General features: G+C 38.1%; 1 protein-coding gene across 1 annotated transcript in view; it reads left to right on the top strand.

Annotated features, from left to right (window-relative positions):
• Positions 1 to 63: 63 nt before the first annotated feature.
• Positions 64 to 22,501, top strand: part of COL4A3 (collagen type IV alpha 3 chain) — a 63,476-nt gene continuing 41,038 nt past the window's right edge. Inside the window, exons 1-9 of the mRNA XM_033005374.2 lie at positions 64 to 161; positions 12,856 to 12,912; positions 16,434 to 16,523; positions 18,228 to 18,272; positions 18,752 to 18,796; positions 19,088 to 19,150; positions 19,896 to 19,949; positions 20,788 to 20,814; positions 21,426 to 21,503. Coding sequence (XP_032861265.2) covers positions 75 to 161; positions 12,856 to 12,912; positions 16,434 to 16,523; positions 18,228 to 18,272; positions 18,752 to 18,796; positions 19,088 to 19,150; positions 19,896 to 19,949; positions 20,788 to 20,814; positions 21,426 to 21,503 — 546 coding nt within the window. The 5' untranslated portion in view covers positions 64 to 74. The remainder of the gene's footprint in view (positions 162 to 12,855; positions 12,913 to 16,433; positions 16,524 to 18,227; positions 18,273 to 18,751; positions 18,797 to 19,087; positions 19,151 to 19,895; positions 19,950 to 20,787; positions 20,815 to 21,425; positions 21,504 to 22,501) is intronic.

Genomic DNA, 22,501 nt, shown 5'->3' with positions numbered 1-22,501 from the left:
CGGGCGGGGGGCAGAGTCCGAGCGCCCCGGGCCGACCTCCGCGGGACGCCGCGCAGGCAGCGCCGAGCGCGGGGATGGCCGGCAGGGCTGGTCCCAGCCGCCCGGCGCTGCTGCTGCTGCTGCTCGCCCTGCTCCGGCCGGGCCGCGCCGCGGCGGCGGAGGTGAGTGAGCGCAGGGCGGAGGGGCCGGGGCGGCAGAACGGTGGCGGCTGTAGAGTCACCTCGGGCGGAGCGGCGCTCGGCCCCTCGGCCACCGCGCTGCGCTTCGGCCTTGGCAAGTTTTGAGGGAGAAACGGTGAATTTATTTGGCTTAAAATTGTACGCCCCCCCCCCCCCCCTCACCCCCGCACAGGGCACTCTGTCACCATTTGTCTCAGGTGCGAAGGAGAGGCGCGGCGCGTCGGCGGCCCCGCCGGGCCCTTCGCAGGGCGGCTTCCCGCCCTTCCCGCTGAGGGGCTGCCACGAGGGGACCGTGAGGGGACAGGGGGCCCCGTCCCGCCGCCAGCCTGGAAAGCGGCTGCGGAGGCCTGTCCCGCGGGCAGCGCGTCGCCCCGCGGGAGACGGGGAATGTGGACGGCGGGGGCTGAGCGGTGCCGGGCGTGGATAGTCCGAGGGAAACAGAGAGCAGCGCTTATCGTCTGAGCCACCTGTGCCGCCTCCGTTACAAACTCACTTCACAGTTTGTCTTTCAGGTTTAATGATGCGTGTGCATCACCGTTTGGTCGATAAATTCGCCTAGATCCCACTGTCGCCTTTGCCGTTCCTTTCTCCTCTGTCTGGTTATAACATTTAGATTGCACATTCCCAACTGGGAGGAGAGCAGTCAGCTGTGGGTGCAAATGGGTCAGCGCAGCTCCCAACATTTCTAGCAGTTACCAAACAGAAAACTACCAGTTTCAGTAAATTTCAAGTTCTGTTCCTCCTGTAATAGTCAACAGTGTTAACTTCTCCTTGTGTATGTGAGTAAAGCTCTAAAGCAGTGCATCAAAACCCTTTACTGCCTATCAAAACATTTTGCAGTTCACCTTTATAAGGAAAAAATCTGATCTTCCACTTTGTTGTTGATAAAATAGAGCCACATTCTGCTATAATTATCTGAAGCAGACTAATTGGTAATAATGTTTCTTCTAAAACATTGTTTCTCTTTCACTCAGTCATTCTGGGTAAAGTGTCTGGAAACAGCATAAGCAGATCACCAAACGCTTTGTTTCACAGCACTCTAGCTTGAAGACAAGTTTAGTCATTAACAAAGATCTAATTGTTTATATGTAGTGGAATTAAAATGCCTCTTAGTTCTTGTATGGAACAGAGGTACCAGATCTGTTTGCAAAGTACACATTTTCTGCAGAGTTGTTTCAGGCTCTGCCTAGATCTGATCCTTGCTCTAAAGCAAGACGTGGAAGATTAATAAACTCAACATCTGCCTCTCTCTTCTACCCAGTTTGCTGTTCTTTATTCCATTCTTCTCTTCGTCTGCTGGTACCTCCCATCCATTGCCCTCGTTGTTCCCAAGAGGTGGACATCATCGTGTGTGCTTCTGGAAGGCTGTTAACAAGGACAGGCTGTGTACCAGGAACTCCTCCCCCCGCTCCCACAACACACACACACACACTTTTTCTAAGCCTCTATGCTGGCTGTGTTGATCTTGTTATCCCGTTCTGTGCATTTATCTACAAAGGAAGGAAAAGGAGGTGTGTCGGCAAGTAAGAGCCCACTTACGGCTCAGTAAAGCATTTCAACACTTTAGCAACCTCAGGATCCTAGAGTAGTCACCAGTCTCATGGAGTCATATACCTTGGTTCATTAGCAGCCTTTCTGCTGAAGATAAATCATGAAACTCAGATACCAGTTTTCTAGAGTGTTGTTACTAGATCCTTGTTTACACTTAGGTTTTAAAGACAGGATTTGGGATGGTTACAAGTGTCTTCTACAGAAATCTTGTTTAAGCAAAGTTTGAACACTATTGACTCAGTAGTGCTCTGAAAATTCAGTGGATCTGAAATGTTGTCTGAGATTATTTTAAACTAGATTTGCAACAGATAACTGAGATCAGTTTAAGATTCAAATGTCATCATTTCTATTCTTGTATGAAAATGCTTATATTTTCAAAAGAGAAAGTCTAACAAAAATTTCTAGATGATAGAAGAAATAAAAACATTTTCAAAAGAAATTTTATTTAAACTCGTAATGAAATATTAGTGGCTAATGTTAATTGAAATTGATGAATAAATCATTGCATCTGAGCTGGACTGTCCATTCGAAAGAAATAAGTATTGTTTGTGGTTTAAATTTGTGCTACACTTTCATACGAAGATAAATTTATATTTGACGAGCAAGCAATATTTTTGCTGTATGTATAAATTTTAAGTGTATGTCCCATAATAACTCATTAAGTACTTTATTTCCAAAGACAAGAAAGAAAATTATTAATTTGTGCCTGCTGCTGTTTATAGAGCAAATTTTGGTCCTCATAGCCCTTCACAGAGTCCAGACTTTCCTGCCCTTAGGAGGCTGAACTTTTTGGCACCTGCTAGGGAGTATTATTAGCTGCATTCTTGGCCATTGGCATGCTCTAATCACATCTTCTGAAAACTCAGCAGAAGTAGCATCTTCCCATGTCAAAGGATTTTTAGCTTGCTTGGTGTATTCCTTTGCTTCAGATACTGATGTAATTCTTTGGATTTTCCCACTGTTCGTGTAAATACTTTAGAAGAATAACAAAAACTATCAATATGTTTCTGCAGGGAGCAAGATCTTTCTCACTCCTCATTTCTATTTTTTCCTCTCAGAAAAAAAAATAATATGTATTTGCTTTCTCATTGTTTCATTTTGTTTAACAGCACCTGGACCTGATACTGTCTTGATGCACATGTACAATCTTCTCCTGAGTGTCTTTTGATACCATCTGTGTACTTCTTGTATGTCTTGAAATCAAACAGTAGTATAAAAATTTTCCCTAAAATTTGCTGTTTCAAATGACACAAACAAGAAAAATACCTAGGTCAAGTTCATTGGTACTGAATCAATACTGCTGCTTAGTGGCATCAATCATTTTTGTGATGACATCATGTGTTCAGAACAGGATAAAAGAGGGTTTCTACTTGAGCAGGATTACTTGATAGCAAGTTAGCTGCACCTCATATTAGTAGTGGTTTTTGATTTGCATTGTAATACAATTGCAATATTGTGTTAGCTCACGGGATAAAGTAAGTTCTTAGTATTCTGTATTTGCCTCAGTCATTACTCTTTGTATTTTTTCATCATGTGCTGCTGGCAAAAGAGGGGAGATAACAAACTTGGTGCCTGTAAGGCTTGAGAAGATTTTTTTGCATCACATTTCTCACTTAGAGTTTTTGTCTGTGACCAGATGCAAGTGTTCATATTTCCCAATTTAATTTTCTACAGATGTTAGAATTTGCATGCAAATACTTATAAACTAGTCTTTTCTTCATGCAATACCCTTTTTCCTAGTTATATGTAAACTATATTGCTGTTGCAAATAGATCTTAATACATGGCTCTGGAAAGAAAAAATGCAGTGTTCTAGCTCAGCCATGAGCATCTCCAAAGCTGGTAAGAAAAGGATGCAGGCTGAATTGCTTTGTTTAACTGGGAATCAAAATGTTGGAGGGACCAAGTGTCACAGTGAGAATTTTCCTTCTCTGCCGGCCTTTGGAAGCGCCCAGGTTCTTTGTCACATAAGGCAGCTGAGAAGAGAAGATGTGCACCTGACTATACAAAAGAGAGTTCACTGAGTGTGTTAGAAGAACAAGTCCTTTGTGAAGTGCTCTCTTTGATTTGGTTAATATGATCCCAGCTCTCAAGTCAATGGGGGTGTTACTTTGATAATTGGGCCCAATTTATACTACACTGTTCTGATCCTGATTGCCTCTATAATTAGTTGTAATTCAGCCATCATCTCCACAGAGAAACAGGCCAATGTCAGGGCACAGCAGAGCAATGCTTTTCCTTCTGGGCCAAGAGAGTTAGCATAAATTAGCAGAGTTGCCCTAATGTTTGTGCATCAAAACGTATGGAGTTCTGCTGTTCTATATGACATGGAGGCTTGCTCTGATGGCCATGAAATGTTAAGTATGCTTAAGTATTTGCTACGTCATACAATTGCAAGAAGATGAACCTCCTTAGGTGATCTTAGTAAACACCTGTGAAAACTGAACTGTTAAAATTTGATGTATAGCCTTCTTCTAACAAATCTACAAGTTAAATACACAGTTAAGCAAAACTCTACAGTTCAAGTTATTTTGCTGACTGAATAATATCATTAAAATGATTGAAGTAGGTGGCAAACACTGGTTCTTTCTTCATTGCTTTGCATTTCATATAGATATATCAGCATTTTATTTCCAGATCTGTGCTAGCAATCTTTTCTGCATTGCCTAGAGTTGATTTATCATAACACGTCTTTGAAACAAAATACTTTGCTATTAAGTGCAACTAGTATGGGATGTCCGGTCATCTGTTTTACTGTCACATTCTCACCCTACTGCCTAACAAAGTAATACTAGAAGGCTCAGTATGTTGGCATAGATTACAGGAGCCTAGGAGGAAGGTGAAATACAAAAAGGCTTTTTTCTTCTTAACTGTTTACAGCCCCAGTCTCTTGTGCACACACTGAAAAAGTTCCATTTTGCCACAGCTAGTATATTTTTAGTTCTATTTTCATGGTTTGCCTTATTTTTAACTTGGTTTTGTGACAGGGTACAAGTCTCACAGGTTTACAGGTTTTCCATTTGGGCTGGTTCAATGAAGGCTTTTTAACTTGGGCTTTATGCTGCATTTTTCCACAGATAATTTTGGAGGAAGCTGCAAGAAAGCATAACTTTTTTTTTTTTTTTTTTTTTTGAAATCTGTGTAATCACAGAGCCTTTCAAAAAAGGAGAAACCAAGGCATGCGCAATAAGCTTTCTCCGAACAAGCTCCCGTTGCTTTCATTGCTGTTTGCATTACTTAACAGAAGATGCACACCAGGAATTTTATGAATATACAAATATACAGGCCTGAGGAGACAACAGTTATGGTGAATACCATTCCCACACTCAACAGTTGAGAAGAGATACAAATTGTGTGATGTAATGCTAACCATATTATGGTAGGTAAGCAAAAATTCACTAGTTAAATGGTGTGTGTTCTTTGCTGTTAGATTGTTCTTTTAGGATGACCCTCTGTTAGGAAGGAAGAACACAGATGAATAAGCTGATTAAACACCCTTAAGAATTTGCTACACAAAACAAAATTCCGTGGCCTAATTGCTAATCTTTTTTTCCTTGTGGAAAGGAAGAATATTTATTTCTTTTATCCCTTTGTCCTGTTCGAGGTCAGGAGAAAAAACCCACACAAACAGCGTTTATGGGTCTGTCTTTGGAGATTTTACCCATCTGAATATATTGTGAACAGCTTGGTCCAGTTTCTGATAGTCTGTGTCACACTGACTTCCGCTGCAGTGAGATTATTTGTAGAGTAGGATTTTGGTCATTATAAATATAAGGATCAGAATTTTCTGTATTTTAGCAGAAGAAAGCAAACCATCATTCTCTCTGTTTAAAGAGGGAGTAATTCTGTATCTTTATAGACTAAAAACAATTAAAGAAACCCCCAAAACAGAGACTCAATTAAGAGCCTCAACTTAGTTTTCCGAAACTGCACACAACATGCCAGCTCTGTGTACATAGATACTGAGTAATTTTAGGCAGCTTCTACAACACAGGCCTTAGTGGTCATCACTGCCGAGCTCACAATCTGAGTTTGTGAAAACTCAGGGTGTTGGTTTTCTTTCTGATTTACAACATCTTACCTAATTATCTAATGTAGTGTTGCATCTTACCTAATTATCTAATGCAGTGATGACAACATGCAGGCACAGTGAAGATTGCTAAGCCCTACATGCAAGCTCCATAAAATTAATTGTACTGTATCTGCTTGGCCGAGAATATGGTTGGCATCATGGAATTCTGGTGTGGAGCTATGAGCTACTGTCTGTAGCATTACAGTTGTCTTCCACTGTGTCCTTTGAGATCCAGTCTCCCTACATTAGATATTATTGACCAAGTAGTTTATTAGTTAAAGTTACAAGTGTATTTCTTTATAATGGAAAGTCAAAATGTAATCATTTCTGTCAGGTGCTAGGCATTCAACTGGTAGGCAAAATGCTGTGAATTCTCATAGCGTACATGGCTGTTAACAGGAGTCTTCTAAGGTAGGAATGTCTGGCTGCCTTCCAGTTCACAAGTGACTACACAATGCTTCAGGGTTTGGGAACTGACATATTTTCCTTCATCTCATCATCTCCTATTTCTGCTCTATGCTGTCTATACTTACTGAAGGCTTAATAATTTGGGTTTGTTGTACTGGTCCAGCAATCACTAAAAAAACACAAAGGTCTCCATGGTCTTTGATAATTTTAATGAATTCATGTTTGATGCTTAGAATGCATGAAAAACTATTAGTATACAGATTGTAATTGTGAGACTGGTATTTTGTTTTGATAACAATGTTTTGGAGTGAGGGGATTTCATTCTCCAGTACCTTGTAGGCTACATGGTGATTTACAGTTGTGCAACATGAGGAATATGCTGCCAGGGTCACATATCTACTAACCATGTCTAGGTAGAATTACTGACTGTGCTAGTCTAGCTAAGTATCCTAACACAGGTGCATCAGATTCAGAAAAAAGATTTTCCTTATATAGCCTTTTCCACAGAGGGAACTCTTTTCTATACAGCTCTGATCTCAGATTTTCTGCTTGAGGAGGTTAGGATAAATTTTCAAAAATATAACTGTGTCTGAGCTAGAAGCTTTAACTAGCACCAAAGTGTCTTTCAGAAAGTGCAGCATTTCACATCTCTGTGCAGCATACCTACCCCAACACAAGTCTGTAGTGTAGATAAATGTTAAAGCAAAACTTTCCACTTGGTGTAATCGTAATGCTCTACACCCACTTGTATTAGATATAATAGAAAACATGTAGTAGAGAATATTAGAGAAATGGGCCCTTTGTAGTTTTAACCATTATATTAACATCAACTATTTGAGCAGTATTATTCTGTGTACTCAGTTGTGGTTTATAGATGCAGCTGGAATGTGCAAAGTGATTGCTCTGCACTAAGACAGCTCAGGAAGAATTCAGAAATCTCAGTGTGTCAGCAGCCCTTGAAAATTCACAATCAAAGCTCTTAAAGGAGCTGGCTCACTGATACGTAATTTTTAATAAGTGTTGGAATTTAAGAGAAATTACAGAAATTACTGGAAATTAGCTGATAATTTACTTCCACTTAGAAAGGACCACTGTGGTGACCTGCATATTGTAGGCTACTCAGGATACCATTAATGAGAAGAAAGATGTAAAAGAAAGAAAGAAACAAACAAAAAGTGGCATCACAGAGAAATAGATCTTGTCCAATAAGTCTTGTTCTGTGTTTTGATGGAGTTCTAATTTAGTGATCCTTGAAGTTAGAAGATAAAGACTTAATGGCAGGATAGGTGAGATACTAACAAAAATCAAGTTTAAATGAAAAATCAGGCTTGCATTTTTAAAAATGAGCTTGATCAGCCATTAAAACCACCAATGAAGGAAAGTGACAGCTTCACCACCCACTTGAGAGAAGACACCTGGACTATTTTTACTGTCCAGAGTAATTAATGGATATCACTTGCACTGCTTTTAATTCATCTTAAATTTCCTCATGTTGCACAGTCATCTTTCATTGATGTTAACTAACATTTACCTCTGGAATCAGTGGAGTTCACCCATGAAATTAAAGACCAATCAGGCCCAAAGTGTAACCTTAAACCCCACTGTAGCCAGATTACTAGATTCCTACAAAATACATTTAATTTCATCTCAGCTTTCATTTGAATGTCTTTATATTACTCATCCTGTGTGGTCTTGATGTAGTCTTCATCTGAAACAAAGAATATGGTGCCTGTTTCCTGCAGCAACACACTTTGCTGCCTCTGTCCTGGGTGCAGTGTTTTTAATACAAATATATAGTTTGAAATCATAGCTGACCTACTCTGATCTTCTGTGTATCTGGAAAAGCAAACAAATACTCTGCGTGTTATGTCATCCTGTATGTCATTCCAAAAAGAGATCAGTGGAGAAATAATGGCTCATCACCTGCACTGGCTCATTTTGGCTGTTCCCCATCTTCCTGCCTTTAAACCACACCCAGTATGACTGTATTGCCCCACAAATGTGAATGATAGGACTCAAAGCTTGTGCTATTCATGGAAACTCCTAACATTGTTTGCCTTTTTCCTTACATTAACACTTGAACATATTCAGCTTTGGTAACATCCCTAAATACATTCTCTGACATCTTTCGTGTAACTAGATCTTGTTGGCAAAGTGCTGCGAGCTGTGCAAGATTCTCTTTAATACTCCAGAATAAGTTGTCATGACTGCAAATGGTAAGAGTAGCAGTGCCATGATAAATCTATATTAAGCTTTGTATAGGTGACAATGTAGTCTGTAGTATGTTATTTCTTCCTGCTTTATTTGTCATTTCTTTGAGGGATTCAGGGAAGGAGAGGACTAGAACACTTTCAAGCAGATGCTTAAGTTAGTCTCTGAATTGGGGGCAGGAAGAGGTCAGAGCCCCATAGAATCCAATTTCATAGTGTAGGAAGGGCAATTCAGTGTTACAGATAAGGTTGCACCCACTGAACAAAACATTAACCAATGCAGTAAATGTGCTTCAGCGTGCAAAACTGTAATTATTTAAAGAACATATAATACTACAACTACTATCACTCAAAACAAAAACACTTCTGAAAGGAGCTCCTTTCAGAAGAAATTGCTCCCAGAAAGTGTTGGTTCATAGGTGAATTAATTTGATCTGTTATTCATATAATGATCTGGTTTTATCCTTTGGCCTGGATTTTGAGATCAGAAATCTAGTGCCATCTACCATATCTAAATATTTTAAATAAATGTAGACGATTATTATAAAAATCACAAAACCAAAAAACATGCAGTAAACCTGTGGCTTTGTTAATACGTTTACCTATATAGATGTTATTGTGAGGATTTTGAATAAACCATTAATAACTAATATTTAATTTCCTTATCTTATAACCTAGCAATATCCTCTTGTTTTGTTATGATCCTTTGATGAAGGAACTGCAGGCATCTTGCAAGGATGTGGAAACATCCAGTAGTATAAATGAGCAATGATTTTTTGGTTCAAAGCTCCTTTACAGAAGGCATAATCTAATCTTATGTAAAAATCATATGCCAAAACATTTAGTATTATCCAGCTAACTGACTGTGTAATGCAAAATCATCATTGGTCTTTTCAGTTTAGTTTAAAGTGATATGCGTACACAAAAAGCCCTAAATTAATCTGAAAGCTTACTAATGGCAAATTAAACACATTCTAAGCATTCTGACTTCTTGAAGAACAAAGGTTCTTTTTCTTTAAATAGTTTAATACCTTGATTAATTGTGTAGCATCATAAGTTTCTACATGTTCATGTATTTAACTTCACATTGGATTATCTCTGATTGTAAGTTAAAAGAAAAAGTTTCTTCTGTATCTGTACATATCAAGTCTTCTGCAGATTATACCTATTATAGAAGAGTTGCAGCATTTGGTGATTATCTACATGTCCTGAATACTGCTTTGCATACCAATACTGTAAAGAATTTGCTTCCAGCTTTACTTTTACAGGCAGAAATAAGGTACGACTCCATGAAAGTCTGTAGGATTATAATTGTAAATAACGGGTACTAGGAAGATTAGAAACCAGCCATGGCTGTTTCTCAGGAAGACTCTTTATGGGCAGTCAGGGTATGCTCCCAGTTACACTGAAAAAATTCAGAGGATTTGGAATACCGTAAGCATTTCTACCTCAGTAAACAGCACCTTTCCTGGACTCAGACATGTCTACTAAATTTGTAAGCTAAATCTTTGCTTCATCAGTTGAGATTGCTGAGGAAATGGGTCTCTTAGGCCTTGTAGTTAATTTACAATTTTCATATGCAAGCCTTGAGAAAGTGGTAGCTTGAGTCACTCACCAGCCCTGTACAGCAGTAAAATGCAGTGCCTGCAGTTTAAGACTACTTTTATTGTGTACTGTGTTTACATCTTTCCTTGGGATGCTGAACATTGAACAGTTACCATCTTTGTACTGCTTAGCAGACATGTACCAATAACCTGTGTCACCTATTTTGAAGAGAATACTTTAGGAAGGAAAGTACTGTGATTGAATAGGGAACAACAGATTTGTTTGTCTTATGGACTATTCCAAATTTATTTTGAGATACATGTCACTTTATCCTCTGGTTTTTATGCTTAAAGGCTTAAGATATCTGTCATATAACTAACTTGGTGAATTTGGATTATCCAGTGCAAAATTAATACACCTCACTGAGAAGAAGTCAGGATACTGTTGTTAATTCTGCACTAGTGTTTATTCTTGTGTCTCTGATGATATAATCATATTGATTAAAATAATAGTAAAGGTAGCATAGTCACACGGTTTCCGTTTTACATGACACCTTTGTTTCCCAAATTTCTGATGCAGTACCACTTGAATTCTGGCTGTCAGTTCAGGGGAAGAAAGAGTCTTCTTTAAATATGCCAAAGAATTAGGTATTCAGTATTTGCAACTCTTTAAAAATCTAGCTTGAAACATCAAGTGATCACCTATTGATCTGTCTATAAAACACAGGCAGACACAATCATTTCTTGGGGTATTTGCCTTTCATGAACAACTGATTCTAATTTCTGGTTTATTTTGTAAATTAATGTTTAAATAGCTGTTCACTTGAGGAATACCCTCTGCATCTATTTTTAAATTAATAGACGGTGTCATCTCACCTAACTTCAGACACCTACCAGATAGGCAGCTAATGTCAGTAATTGTCTAGTCTATAGAAAACAACAAGTACTTGCAGCATCTTTCTTTCATCCTGAAAGAGGCACCTAAGGAGACTAGATGAGTTGTTCCAAACCAGATGTCAAGTTTCCTCATGTGGTCAAAGGAAAGAAACAAATAGCATGAACTGTGTAAGAAATGAAGGCAGCTAACTGATATCATGCAATGCAGTTTTTGATTATAAAGATACAAGAAATAGATCCTAGCTTGTGGGAAGAAAAGATGCTCTGTAAAATGTTTTACCTGAACGGATTGCTACAGGAAAATTTAAGTTTAATGACAATCTGACTTTATAATTTAAAAATGTAATTGAGAACTTTTTTTTTTCCTCTGTCTTTTGTTTTCTGTTTTTTGAGAACACTACTGGAAAAGTTACAAATTTGGAACAGTGCTGCTGTTGTATTATGACCAGCTGTATGCGTTAATTAATTCTGTCTTCAAGATCTAAATAGAAATTTCATGTCATACCGTCTTAAAGGCTTTGATCTTGTAAGAAAAAATACAGTTCTTCCTTCTTTTCTGAATTTTATGTAACTTAGAAAAATATTTTTGTAACTAATACGTGATAGTTGTCCTTTTCACATTGTCTCTCATTGTAACATAGTATATGGTCATTGTGATAAACATATATACTTAAAGTGGGAGGATAAACTGAAGAATAACCCTCTTTCTGCAGTCATTCAGCCACAGCTTCAAAAACAAATGAAAGAATTTAAGTGTACAAAGGACAATAAATGCAGGTTACTCCACATCTCTATTAAATGCGTGGCTTCAATAACCTCAATGCTATTTTAGTGTGTATAATATTTATGTTAACAGGATGATTTTTTTTGTTTTCTCCACCACTTCACTGAAATAGGATATATCTACATGAGTGTAGAAAAGTCCTTTGCAGAGTTATGCCAGCGAGACTGGGCTAGCTCAGTTACTGAGTGCGTGATAGCTGTAGCAGAAGCTGGGCACAGAAGTGTTAAGTGTTCTCATGTTCACCCAGGATCTCAGATGGGCTTTGCAGCTCTGCTGAGCTCCGTGCTACCAGGACTGCCTAGTGCATTAGCTAGCTAATTTGATCATGTTGTCTATCCAGTTACATACTGAAAATCCTTGTTTGGGTTTTTTGTTTGATTGCTTTTCACTTAAGTGTGAACAATAAAAACCTGAATATCTCTTCATATTTGATTAATCACTGAATTATCTCAAATTATAGTTGCTCCTGGATAGCCATACCATACTCCAGCAGTAGAGGTCACAGACTCAAAGAGAGGTTTGGATGCTACAGTGCAACACGCAGCTCCTCAAGGAGGGCTTGGAAACTCCAGGCTCCCTTGAAGACATGGACATGCTGGTAGCAGCGACAGCCCCAGACTTGCTGCAGGACTGGGGATGTCCCTGTGTGAGGGTACCCACTGTCACACAGCTTGTCTCAGGAAACCTTCAGAATTAAGAAACAACGAAGTTGAGGGTCCTTGGTAATTGTATTAGGTACCAGGAGCCAAGGTCAGGAGGTGAACACAGCCAGAAAAAGTCAGAGAATTATTGGTTAATAGATTAAAATAAAAACAATACCTTTGTAATCTAAAACAATATTGGTATATGTGTTTGTTTCTATAGCAAGTTTTTAAAGAATCATCAATGTTTAGGGCTATGAGCCCAACCTCTTGAATTTTATACTTCATACTGATACTATAACATTGGTGGCATTAAGCATGGGTTCTTTGCCTTTACCCCAATTACAAAATTAAACTAGTGCCCTTATCTGTCTCAAAAGACAGTACAGAGGACTAATGAGCTCTTTGCTGCTGTTGGGAATTGGCACTCTTCACAAACAATTTTTTTTTAAGTTGTATTATCTGTGAAATAATTACCTTACTAAAACTACTGAGATCTCATTTGCACCTTACTAAACAACACAATGAGAAAAATAATTTTATTATAAAATTTGTCTTTTTGTTTTTCAGAGCTGTGTATGCAAAGGTAAAAGTCCCTGCTTTTGCGATAGCATGAAAGGTAATAAGGTAAGAACAAATACATTTTTCCTTTTTTAAGATTAGCTTATACCTGGAAATAGTTAATACATTAGTTGAGTTGATATAGTGAGTGAATTTATTATGTAATGGTAATTCTGTCCACAGAGTCTACAGAGAATTGTAAAAGGAATAATACATTACCTTACAAATTTCTGTTAAAATAGCTCAGGGGGTACTGTTTAACTAAGACTTTTTTTTTTTTTTTTTTTTTTTTTAATGCATTAGTTTGTTTACAGCATTGCATGATGTTTGAACACCAGCAGAACAACTGTCCAAACCACTAGGTCCTTTCCACAAACTCCTGACAAATGCCCACAGATTCCATTACCCTGGCAGCAGCTCTCCTGTTACAAATTTCATAATGCCATCAAGAGTATCCTGTTCAGTGCTTCCCTCTTTCCCTCTTTTGACCTTGCCCATCTCCCCTCCTTTTCCGGTTCCTGAAGGAAAGCCACCTTTGCTGGCATCAAACAGATAAACCTCCTGCAGACTGAGACAGGGGTGAGTTTCTGGATCCTAACCACAAACACCTTGCCATCAGTGAGGGAACAGCCTAAAATCCATCAAAAGTAAGAGAGCTGCAGCTCTGCCTGTTGCTAATAGTAGCTTGGCAGAGACTGAGAGTGGCTTTTAGACAAACCTGAATTACACAAATGCCAAAAATTCTTTCAAACTCCTGCTTGTAGTTGGAAAAACAACTGATTCACAAATGAAAGGGGCATTATTAAAGAAGTCATGGTTGTAATTTAGGCTAAATGTGGACACAGTGATTGCCATACTAAACTTTATCAGTAGATTCCAGAGGTCTATATAGATTTAGGACTGTGATTAGTCCCATTGGTTGACACATCTGGCTGGTAAAGAATTACTCACAACTTTCCTCCCATACTTATATTACCAAGAAAAAATGTCATACTGCACCACAGTAAACACTGCTAGTCTAGCCTGTAGGAAGCTTCATTTTGGTGTTGGAGAAAAGTTCTCTCAAAGTAAATATGTTCATTATTAAAACATATTTTCGTGAGTGGGAAAGGAGAATACTCATGTCTTTAGTAAAATCTTGGTGCTTATTTTTCATGTTCTTAGTTGGTCTAACCTGACTTTGTCCTAACGAGTAAAATTGAGACCAGTTGAAAACTCAGAAAAAAAAATTAAGCTGCCCACTAAAAGAGAAATATTAGTAAGAATGAACACCCGCAACTTGTCTTCATCAGTTCCATGTTAAAGCAACTGAGTAATCGGTAGATAAGAGTTAATAATTGTTTACACTGATGAAGTTTTTCAGGCAGCTTTGGAAAGTTGGGACAATTACATTAATCAATATGTTTTGATAACCATTCAGTGTTAAGAAATTCTCCAACCTGAGAATCCTCTGATCTTGATCTGTCAAGAAGAAAGTGTGGATAAAATTGCCTGTGCCGTATGGAGGGGAGTGAATCTGTCAGGAAAGTGCAGTGTTGCTCTGTATCTGGAGAGCACTCCATGGCTTGTTTCGGTGAGGGGGTAGCAAGCTCAGTGGAGGAAGATCAAGGACTGCTTTAGTTTTTCCGTGAGTTAGTATCATGCTCCCTCCAGTGGCACGTCTTGGTATAGCATTAACCTTTTTGCCTTCCTCGGGGCGCTGGTGGATGAAATAAACGGTTTGTTACAAAAAGCTATGCCGGTTCATGATACAGATCTCACAGACACTTCATAATGCAATTCTTATTTTGATTTGTGTTAAAATATTCTGGGATTATATTCTTTCTTGTTTGGTTTTTTTTTTTTTTTTTTTTTTTTTTTTAATTCAGAAACTATTTAAAATCCAAGTTTGTGGTATTTTGAGGGGTCAGAATTGGGGTCAAGCCAAGGTGTTTTGGCTTCCCCAAGACTTCCTTGGAACATATTTTGTACATCAAATAATAAGCTACTGGAACTTCTGCACAGCAAAATTTCAAATGCTTTTTTGTATAACTCTGCCTTGATAAAGCAATAGGAAAATTGACTCAGAGAATTGATAACCTCACATGATCTCTCTCCCCTGTCATGCAGTTATGTAAAAGGTCTTGAATACTTAGCTCTTCACTGATATAAAATAGAGCATGCTAAATCACTGCTATCTAAAGAGCTGAAACACCTCTTCTGTGAGTTTCTAGGCTTGAAGCACTTTTATTTTAACTGAGATCATAAAATCATAGAGTGGTTTGGGTTGGAAGGGACCTTAAAGATCATCTAGTCCCAACCCCCCTGCCACAGGCAGGGCCCCCTTCCCCCAGCCCAGGTTGCTCCCAGCCCCGTCCAACCTGGCCCTTAACCCTTCCAGGGAGGGGGCAGCCACAGCTGCTCTGGGCAACCTGTGCCAGTGCCTCACCACCCTCACAGGGAAGAATTTCTTCCTTATCTCTCATCTAAATCTACCCTGTTTCAGTTTAAAACTGTTAACCCCTGTCCTATCCTCACACCCCCTGGTAAACAGTCCCTCCCCACCTTTCCTGTCCCCCCTTTAAGCCCTGGGAGGCCGCTCTAAGGTCTCCCCTGAGCCTTCTCTTCTCCAGGCTGAACCCCCCCAACTCTCTCAGCCTGGACTCCCAGGGGAGCTGCTCCAGCCCCAGATCATCTTTGCGGCCTCCTCTGGACACGCTCAAGCAGGCCTGTGTCCTGATGTTGGGGGCCCAGAGCTGCACCCTGCACTGCAGGGGAGTCTCACAAGAGTGGAGCAGAGGGGGAGAATCCCCTCCCTCGCCCTGCTGGACACCCTGCTCTTGATGCAGCCCAGGACACAGGTGGCTTTCTAGGCTGCGAGTGCACATTGCTGGCTCAGACTCAGTTTCCCATCCAAGATAAGACTTGCATCTTCATTATATTTAACTAAGAAACTGAAAATACCCCTTTCACTGTAACTTAGACTCCTTTATTCTATTCATGTAGCTTTAATATTCTGTGTTTCCTTTACATGGTTTTGTTACTGAACTTGACCTTAAAAAAGTAATCAGGTGTCTTAATCTCTGAGACTCGGAACAATTTATAAAATTGTCACTTACAGCAAACTTCTTTTACTCTATCTGAATGGTTTTGTTGCATTTGACTCTCACTGTTTCTTTCCATGGCTTGCATGAAGGAAGGTGTTGATGATTTGAAACTGACCTTGCTGTACAGCAGCAGCCATTAAGTTTGCCACTTTACATAGGGCTGCTACAATTGATTTGTATTTGTATTGCTTGTAGGGACTAAACACAATATAGAAATATTAACAAGGAATCTTTATCAGCTGCTTTCTTAAACTTTTCATGCTGACAATTAACTTCTGTACTCTGCAAAATCTTGAGTACTTTTGTCTTCTGATATCTTCAGCCATACTTATGAGTGTGTTACTTCAGTGTTACCAGTATGGGCAAGGGTAATATATCTGCCGCTGCAGCACACATGTATAGAAGTTAAGAGGTACTGAAAGTAGTGAAAGTCGTAGAAATAATTTATCAAAAGGAGAATTCATGGATATTTTAAGAACTTAATTGTCTTAATGTTTACAGGGTGAAAAAGGCTTTCCTGGTGTTCCAGGTCCACCTGGTCATAGAGGCTTTCCTGGTCCAGAAGGGCCTCCAGGGCCACAGGGACCAAAGGTAAGTGTGTATGTGAGACACAGAGAGAGAGACACAGAGAAACCACTGTGCTTGACTGTGAAAGTGAGCTATGACTGGGTAGAGAATTCTGTTTTAAAAAACAAAACCAAACCTGTTACAGAGTCTCCTATTTGGGGAGGGATGTTGTGTGGTCACCAGCAGCAATGGTTGTTTTTGACAGAGTCAAAGTGGCTGATATGAACATGGGTTTTTGTTGTCAGTTGATCGTTGGCCAGTGCTGAAGCACCTGGACTGAACTACCAGAAGCAATGAACATGGGTCTAAATAGATTTTAGCAGCACAACCTCAATTTCATTGTGACAGTATACTCTGACATCTATTGCTGGAAAAAGAGGAAACTACTTACTACTGAGACAAATATGACGTGTATTTAAGAAAATTTGAAGGGAAAGATGGTTTCAAGATAAATCTTGGTCTGTTTAGGGAATACCTAGTTGGCTGCAGTATGGAGAGCATGACTTCAGTGACTTGGGCTTGCTTGCTTTCTTTCCTGTATGCCGAAACTGTGGCTGAATCTGAATTTTCAATGACTCCTGCATGAGCAGAAAATACAAATAAATTGATCATTAAAAAACATTTTATTTATATTTGTCTTGAGGAACAGCACTCCTGCTGTCATTGATAAGTTGACTTCAGTGATTAAATTATTTGTGTGTAAATATGGTATGAACTCAGCCACAGGAAGGTACTGTCACAATCACATTATGTCTAGGACCTGCACTAATGTGGCTGCAGCACTTATCCATACTTTTAAACAAATGTTTTTTATAGTTTTAACTCGTTTGGGTATTGTTTCATTATTCTATCCTATCTCATTTTTACAATACTTTGTGGAACTGATACTCATGGTGGATCTCATACATGTTGATAAGCCATTTATCTGAACTCATTGAAAAGTGTTTAGTAGAGCATTTCCCTTTTAATAAATGTTAATAACTTCTTCAAGAATAGCAAAAAGTAAGGATAGTTTATCTATCAAGAACATCTCTGTTAGCCTGAATGCCATCTATTGTAGTGTATTCCAGTTAGCTTTTCCTATTCAACGCCTATAATGAAATGTCACCTGGGACTTTAGGAGCCATGCAGTTCTGTACATTCCCCATTTCCTTTCTGAGAACAATAAAAATTTCTTACTATCAGTAAATCTCTAAGTGTCTTGAAACAGTTCCAGTAGGTTCTGTCCAAACTGTGCTGTGGCATGCTTTGCTGTCATCTCTTAGCCTTGCTCTCCCATCCTGCTTAGCCCCCTTTTTCAGCCTGCTCCAGGCTTTCCTTTCCATGGACAACAGTGCAGGTGAGGGTGGTTGGTACATGCATATACCTGATAATTACATAGACATCATCCATATCTGGAAGCCTTCCAGCTATCTCACAGGGAAGCACTTCTGGGTCTCACAGTTTGAACAGATCCTTAGCAACTGCTTTCTCAACATACCCTGACTGTTATTTTTTTGACCTATGATGAAATATAACCCCATAAACACTGAAAGGGAAGGCAAGACACCATGATTTATGCAAGCTGTATTAAATGCTTGTTTGCTTTAGTGTCTGTAATAGGCAAATATTTTATTTATTTATATAGTTTCGTGTACACATGTTAGGAATTGGTATTAAAAATATTGCACAAGATACATGATTTTTCTCAATTATATTGAAATATGTTGTTTTCTATTTGTCACCTAGGGTTCTCCAGGGCTTATGGGCTTTGTTGGACCCAAAGGTATACGAGTAAGTATTTATATTTTAAACAAACTTGTATGTATTAAATCTTATGTTAAATGCCATCTTGTTCACTAATTTGTGAAAAATAAAACTGAAATGTTACATACGATTTTAAAGTATTTTTAAAATTTATGTCATGGAATATGCGCATGCATTGTTTATTTTTTAAACCTGTTGCCTATTTTGTTACACCTTATGTACAAAGGTTCATGCTGCATGTGTTTAGTATTGGAGTGTGCTATGAAAAAGTCAGACTAGAATTCCATGAAGAGTTGTTTCAGGTTTTTTCCTGTGGGAAAAAGCAGTCTATGTTAACAGTGAGTGAGCTACCATTATACTTGGTTCACAGTCAGAAGGGTTAAGGAAATTATGATCTTTTGATAGAATCATACTTGCATTCATTCTTAAAAATGATCAAAAGAAAAACTGCATCATGAGCTTTTGTTTAATATTTGTAATAATATTCCTGTTTTTCATATTATTAGGGAGTCCCAGGAATACCTGGATTTTCAGGTCCCCCAGGCCTTCCAGTAAGTAAAAATGAAACTGATTTAACTGTTTTTCTCTTACTAGAGTCTTCAGTACACAATTTTCCTCAGCTCAATGTGCTCACTCTAGTCTCAACATCAGCATTGTCTCAGTTAGCCTAGAGATAAAAATCTTAGCATCAGCAATTCTTACTCATTGTAATGATTTAAGAACACATTGTAATCTGTCAAGTCTTGTGAAACACTGCACCAACATAAACTCTTTCAGTGTTGCTGTAGGTTTATATGAATGTGCAAAAACAAAGCTTCTGTCAATTTTGCACTTCTTTTTAGGGTGAACCGGGAGCTGTTGGTCCTCCTGGGTCATTGGGTGTTCCAGGTTGCAATGGCACAAAGGTACAAATCAAACTGAATATTATGGAGATTGTGTTTGGCTATGCTTAGAAATGGCCAAAAAGCATTCTGAATTTTTCCTGCGATATACAGCAAGCTTCAACTGGTTTGTGGCTTTATCAACTAGGAAAAAAATGAATCATGAGGCCAGAGGAAGGAAAAGTGCTGTCTTTTGTGTGAGATAGATAACGAAACAATACATGTTAATGGCCTTTGCTAAAAAGTTAAGAATAATGTTTGATATTTTGACAGATAAAACTTTTTTCATTAAATCCAGAAGACCCTAGTCAGTTTTGTCCAACCTGTCCTTCAATTGAAATGGGTTATAGAAGAGATAGATAGTTAATTAATTTCACATCACCAGCATCTGACTTGCAGTTGACAAATCCTAAGTCCTGAAACCTAATAAAAGGCTCAATGTTAAGTTACAGATTTACTAGTTTTATTTTGCTCTATGAGCAAATGTTTTCAGCATTCTGAGAGAGAATCAGAAGAGTGCCTACTACAGAAAATCATACATTTATACTGAAGCAGTGAACTTATCTGGCATAGCTAACAAAGCCTGGTGTCTGAGATAGAAGACAAGACCCATACAGTGAAGCTGTGCCCATTCTAGCAAACGTGGTGGTAATGCAACTCACAGTTTTAGTATGATAACATGAGAAACTTATTTTGTAATCACATTTTCTAAAATCAGATCAAAAAATAAACAATAATATGCATTAACAGTCACTCTTACTACTTTCAGGGTGATCGAGGTTTTCCAGGTCCTCCAGGTAGAAGAGGTGCTCCAGGAGTTCCAGTAGGTATCCATGAAATTCATGGTTGTGTGTGTTTTTACCACGCAAAACCATTCACTGAAGGAGTGTAAAGCCTCATGTTATCTGGTATTGACAGCAGTTGAAATACATAGGTATCCCCATTTTATTAATATGAAAACCATGTGATAAAGAAACCAAAATTAAAAGTAATGCTTTATCAGCTGCATCCTGGACCTCAACTTAGTTGATGAGTGCATGCAGATTCATTGACTGGTGTTAGCTCTTTAGTGTCTCAAGGGATACACATGAAAATTTACCACCCACATCTCTAAAGTTGTCCAATACGTATTTAATACATTGCAGTTTCAGTTCATGCCTAAATATCTTTGAGGATATGGCCTAATTAAGTCAATAAGAACCAGGAATTAAACCCAGAACTTCTCATTCTGGGTGCATTGCTTAAACCCTAGGAACCGTTAGGGGTTTTTTTCTGCAGAAATGTGTGTTTAAAAGAAACTTCTAAAAAAATGGGAAAGGAATGCTCTCTGTCAAGTTCCAGTGGCTTCAAATCTAATAACATCTAAACATGATCTTTACCAGATCTCCTGATTTTATTTATTTATTTATTAAGGTCAGGCTTCAGAACTGTTCTGCCTTCAGTTGTGGAGTTGTAACTGTAAGACTGGATTATTTTTTAACAATATGCCCTTTCTTCTTAAATTGAAGTTTGGCACAGTAAACATGTACCTGACTATACACCATGTCCATGAAAATAAATCACTTCAAGAGCATTGAGCTTAGAGACTATTTAGTAAGTGTCCTTTCACCATTGTCTCTTTCACTTTTCTGTCTTATTAACACGATTGTTCTCCTCCCTAGGGTATTGCTGGCATCAAAGGAGAGAAGGTCAGTTATTTACACCATATTACGTGAAATATTTATTGATGATCAATAATTTGTGTGTATGTTCGTTGCTGGAAAAGAGTTCTTAACGTCTCTATTCATGGGAAACAGAAGGTCTACTTCCCGGAATAAGCAACCACAAACTTTGGTGCTTTGTCTATACTAGTTGCATTCACCCTGGGTTACAAAACAGTATTTAAATTTCTTTTCCCCTTTAACTACTGTTATTGCACATAATGAATTTAACCCTTTCAGACCTCACAGATAAATAAGCCCCTCCCCTAAACAGCTTATGAATTCATATGGAAATCTGTAGATGCACTAGAGAGTATTTAAAGAGATAAAAAGTGCCAAAAATAAATTGAAGGTCAGGATCATGGGCGAGTAATATAGGTATGTCTGAAATGAAGATTGCTCCTAACAGAGAACTAGAATGCCTGAGAAATGTATAGTCTGTTTATTAAATCTTTTTTAGAGGTACAACTATCCATACTGGACAGTTGCCATTATTATGCAATTCTGATGTTGCTTATTTCCTTACAAACTGTATTTGAAGATTTGTCCCACTACAGAGTTCTATAGTGTAACTTTTTATCTTTTTATGTAATGTCCAGGGGTGCCCTGCAGATGGATATAACCAAGGGTATGGTGCAAAAGGTGATCCTGGATTGCCAGGAATGCCTGGACTTCAGGTAATTCAGAATTCATTCAGACTATGAGATATTTTATATGTATAAAAAAATCCCCACATGATATATAATGTGTGTATATATAAATATAAAAATTATTTTTATATGCAATATTAATGTATTCTATATTTTGTATAGATATAGTATTTTTTTACAAATATGTCACTAATTTTTAAACAAGAAAATAATTCTGTGTCTTAAAAAAACTATTTATGTAGTCTGTTTAATAAAGTACATTCAAAATCTTTCTTCTGACTTTACAAACCAGCGTTCACCAAGACAACAGTAATTAATTTTGTTGTCAGAACCAATAGTATTCATTATTTGTTAGTAAAGTGAGGTAGGGAAGACAGGTTGCAGACAAACAACAATACTTTAGAAATGGAGAAAAACTGGTCCTATATTTAAGGGTTTACCCCTATGTATAGAATAGAATAGAATAGAGTAGAATAGAGTAGAATAGAATAGAATAGAATAGAATAGAATAGAATAGAATAGAATAGAATAGAATAGAATAGAATAGAATAGAATAGAATAGAATAGAATAGGATAGGATAGGATAGGATAGGATAGGATAGGATAGGATAGGATAGGATAGGATAGGATAGGATAGGATAGGATAGGATAGGATAGAATGATTCAGTTAGATGTAAGGGACCTACAACGACCATCTAATCCAACCACAAAAACTCCTCATGGACAGATTACACCAGCTCAATTTCTGGAGTACTAACGAAGGACAGTATGATCCATAGTTTAAAAATGGAGATTAACAGGAGAAGGCAGAGCAGACATTTCTTTTGACTGTTATGATAAACGAAGGACATGAAATTAAAAGGAAAATATTTTTTTTTAATTTTCCATTTCTTTGAAAATGAAGCTTTAAAGTACAGAATAATTTATTGCATATAGTATTCAAAATATTAAAGGATTATTAGGGTTATTAATAGGACTATATGGTTTATGAGAATATCCACAGTTAAACAGACCATACATCCTCA

Source organism: Tyto alba, unplaced genomic scaffold, assembly GCF_018691265.1.
Source record: "Tyto alba isolate M040663 unplaced genomic scaffold, T.alba_DEE_v4.0 Super-Scaffold_10, whole genome shotgun sequence".
Lineage (NCBI taxonomy): Eukaryota > Metazoa > Chordata > Aves > Strigiformes > Tytonidae > Tyto > Tyto alba.
Note: the sequence above shows the minus strand (reverse complement) of the source record. Positions and strands in the feature narration are given on the sequence as shown.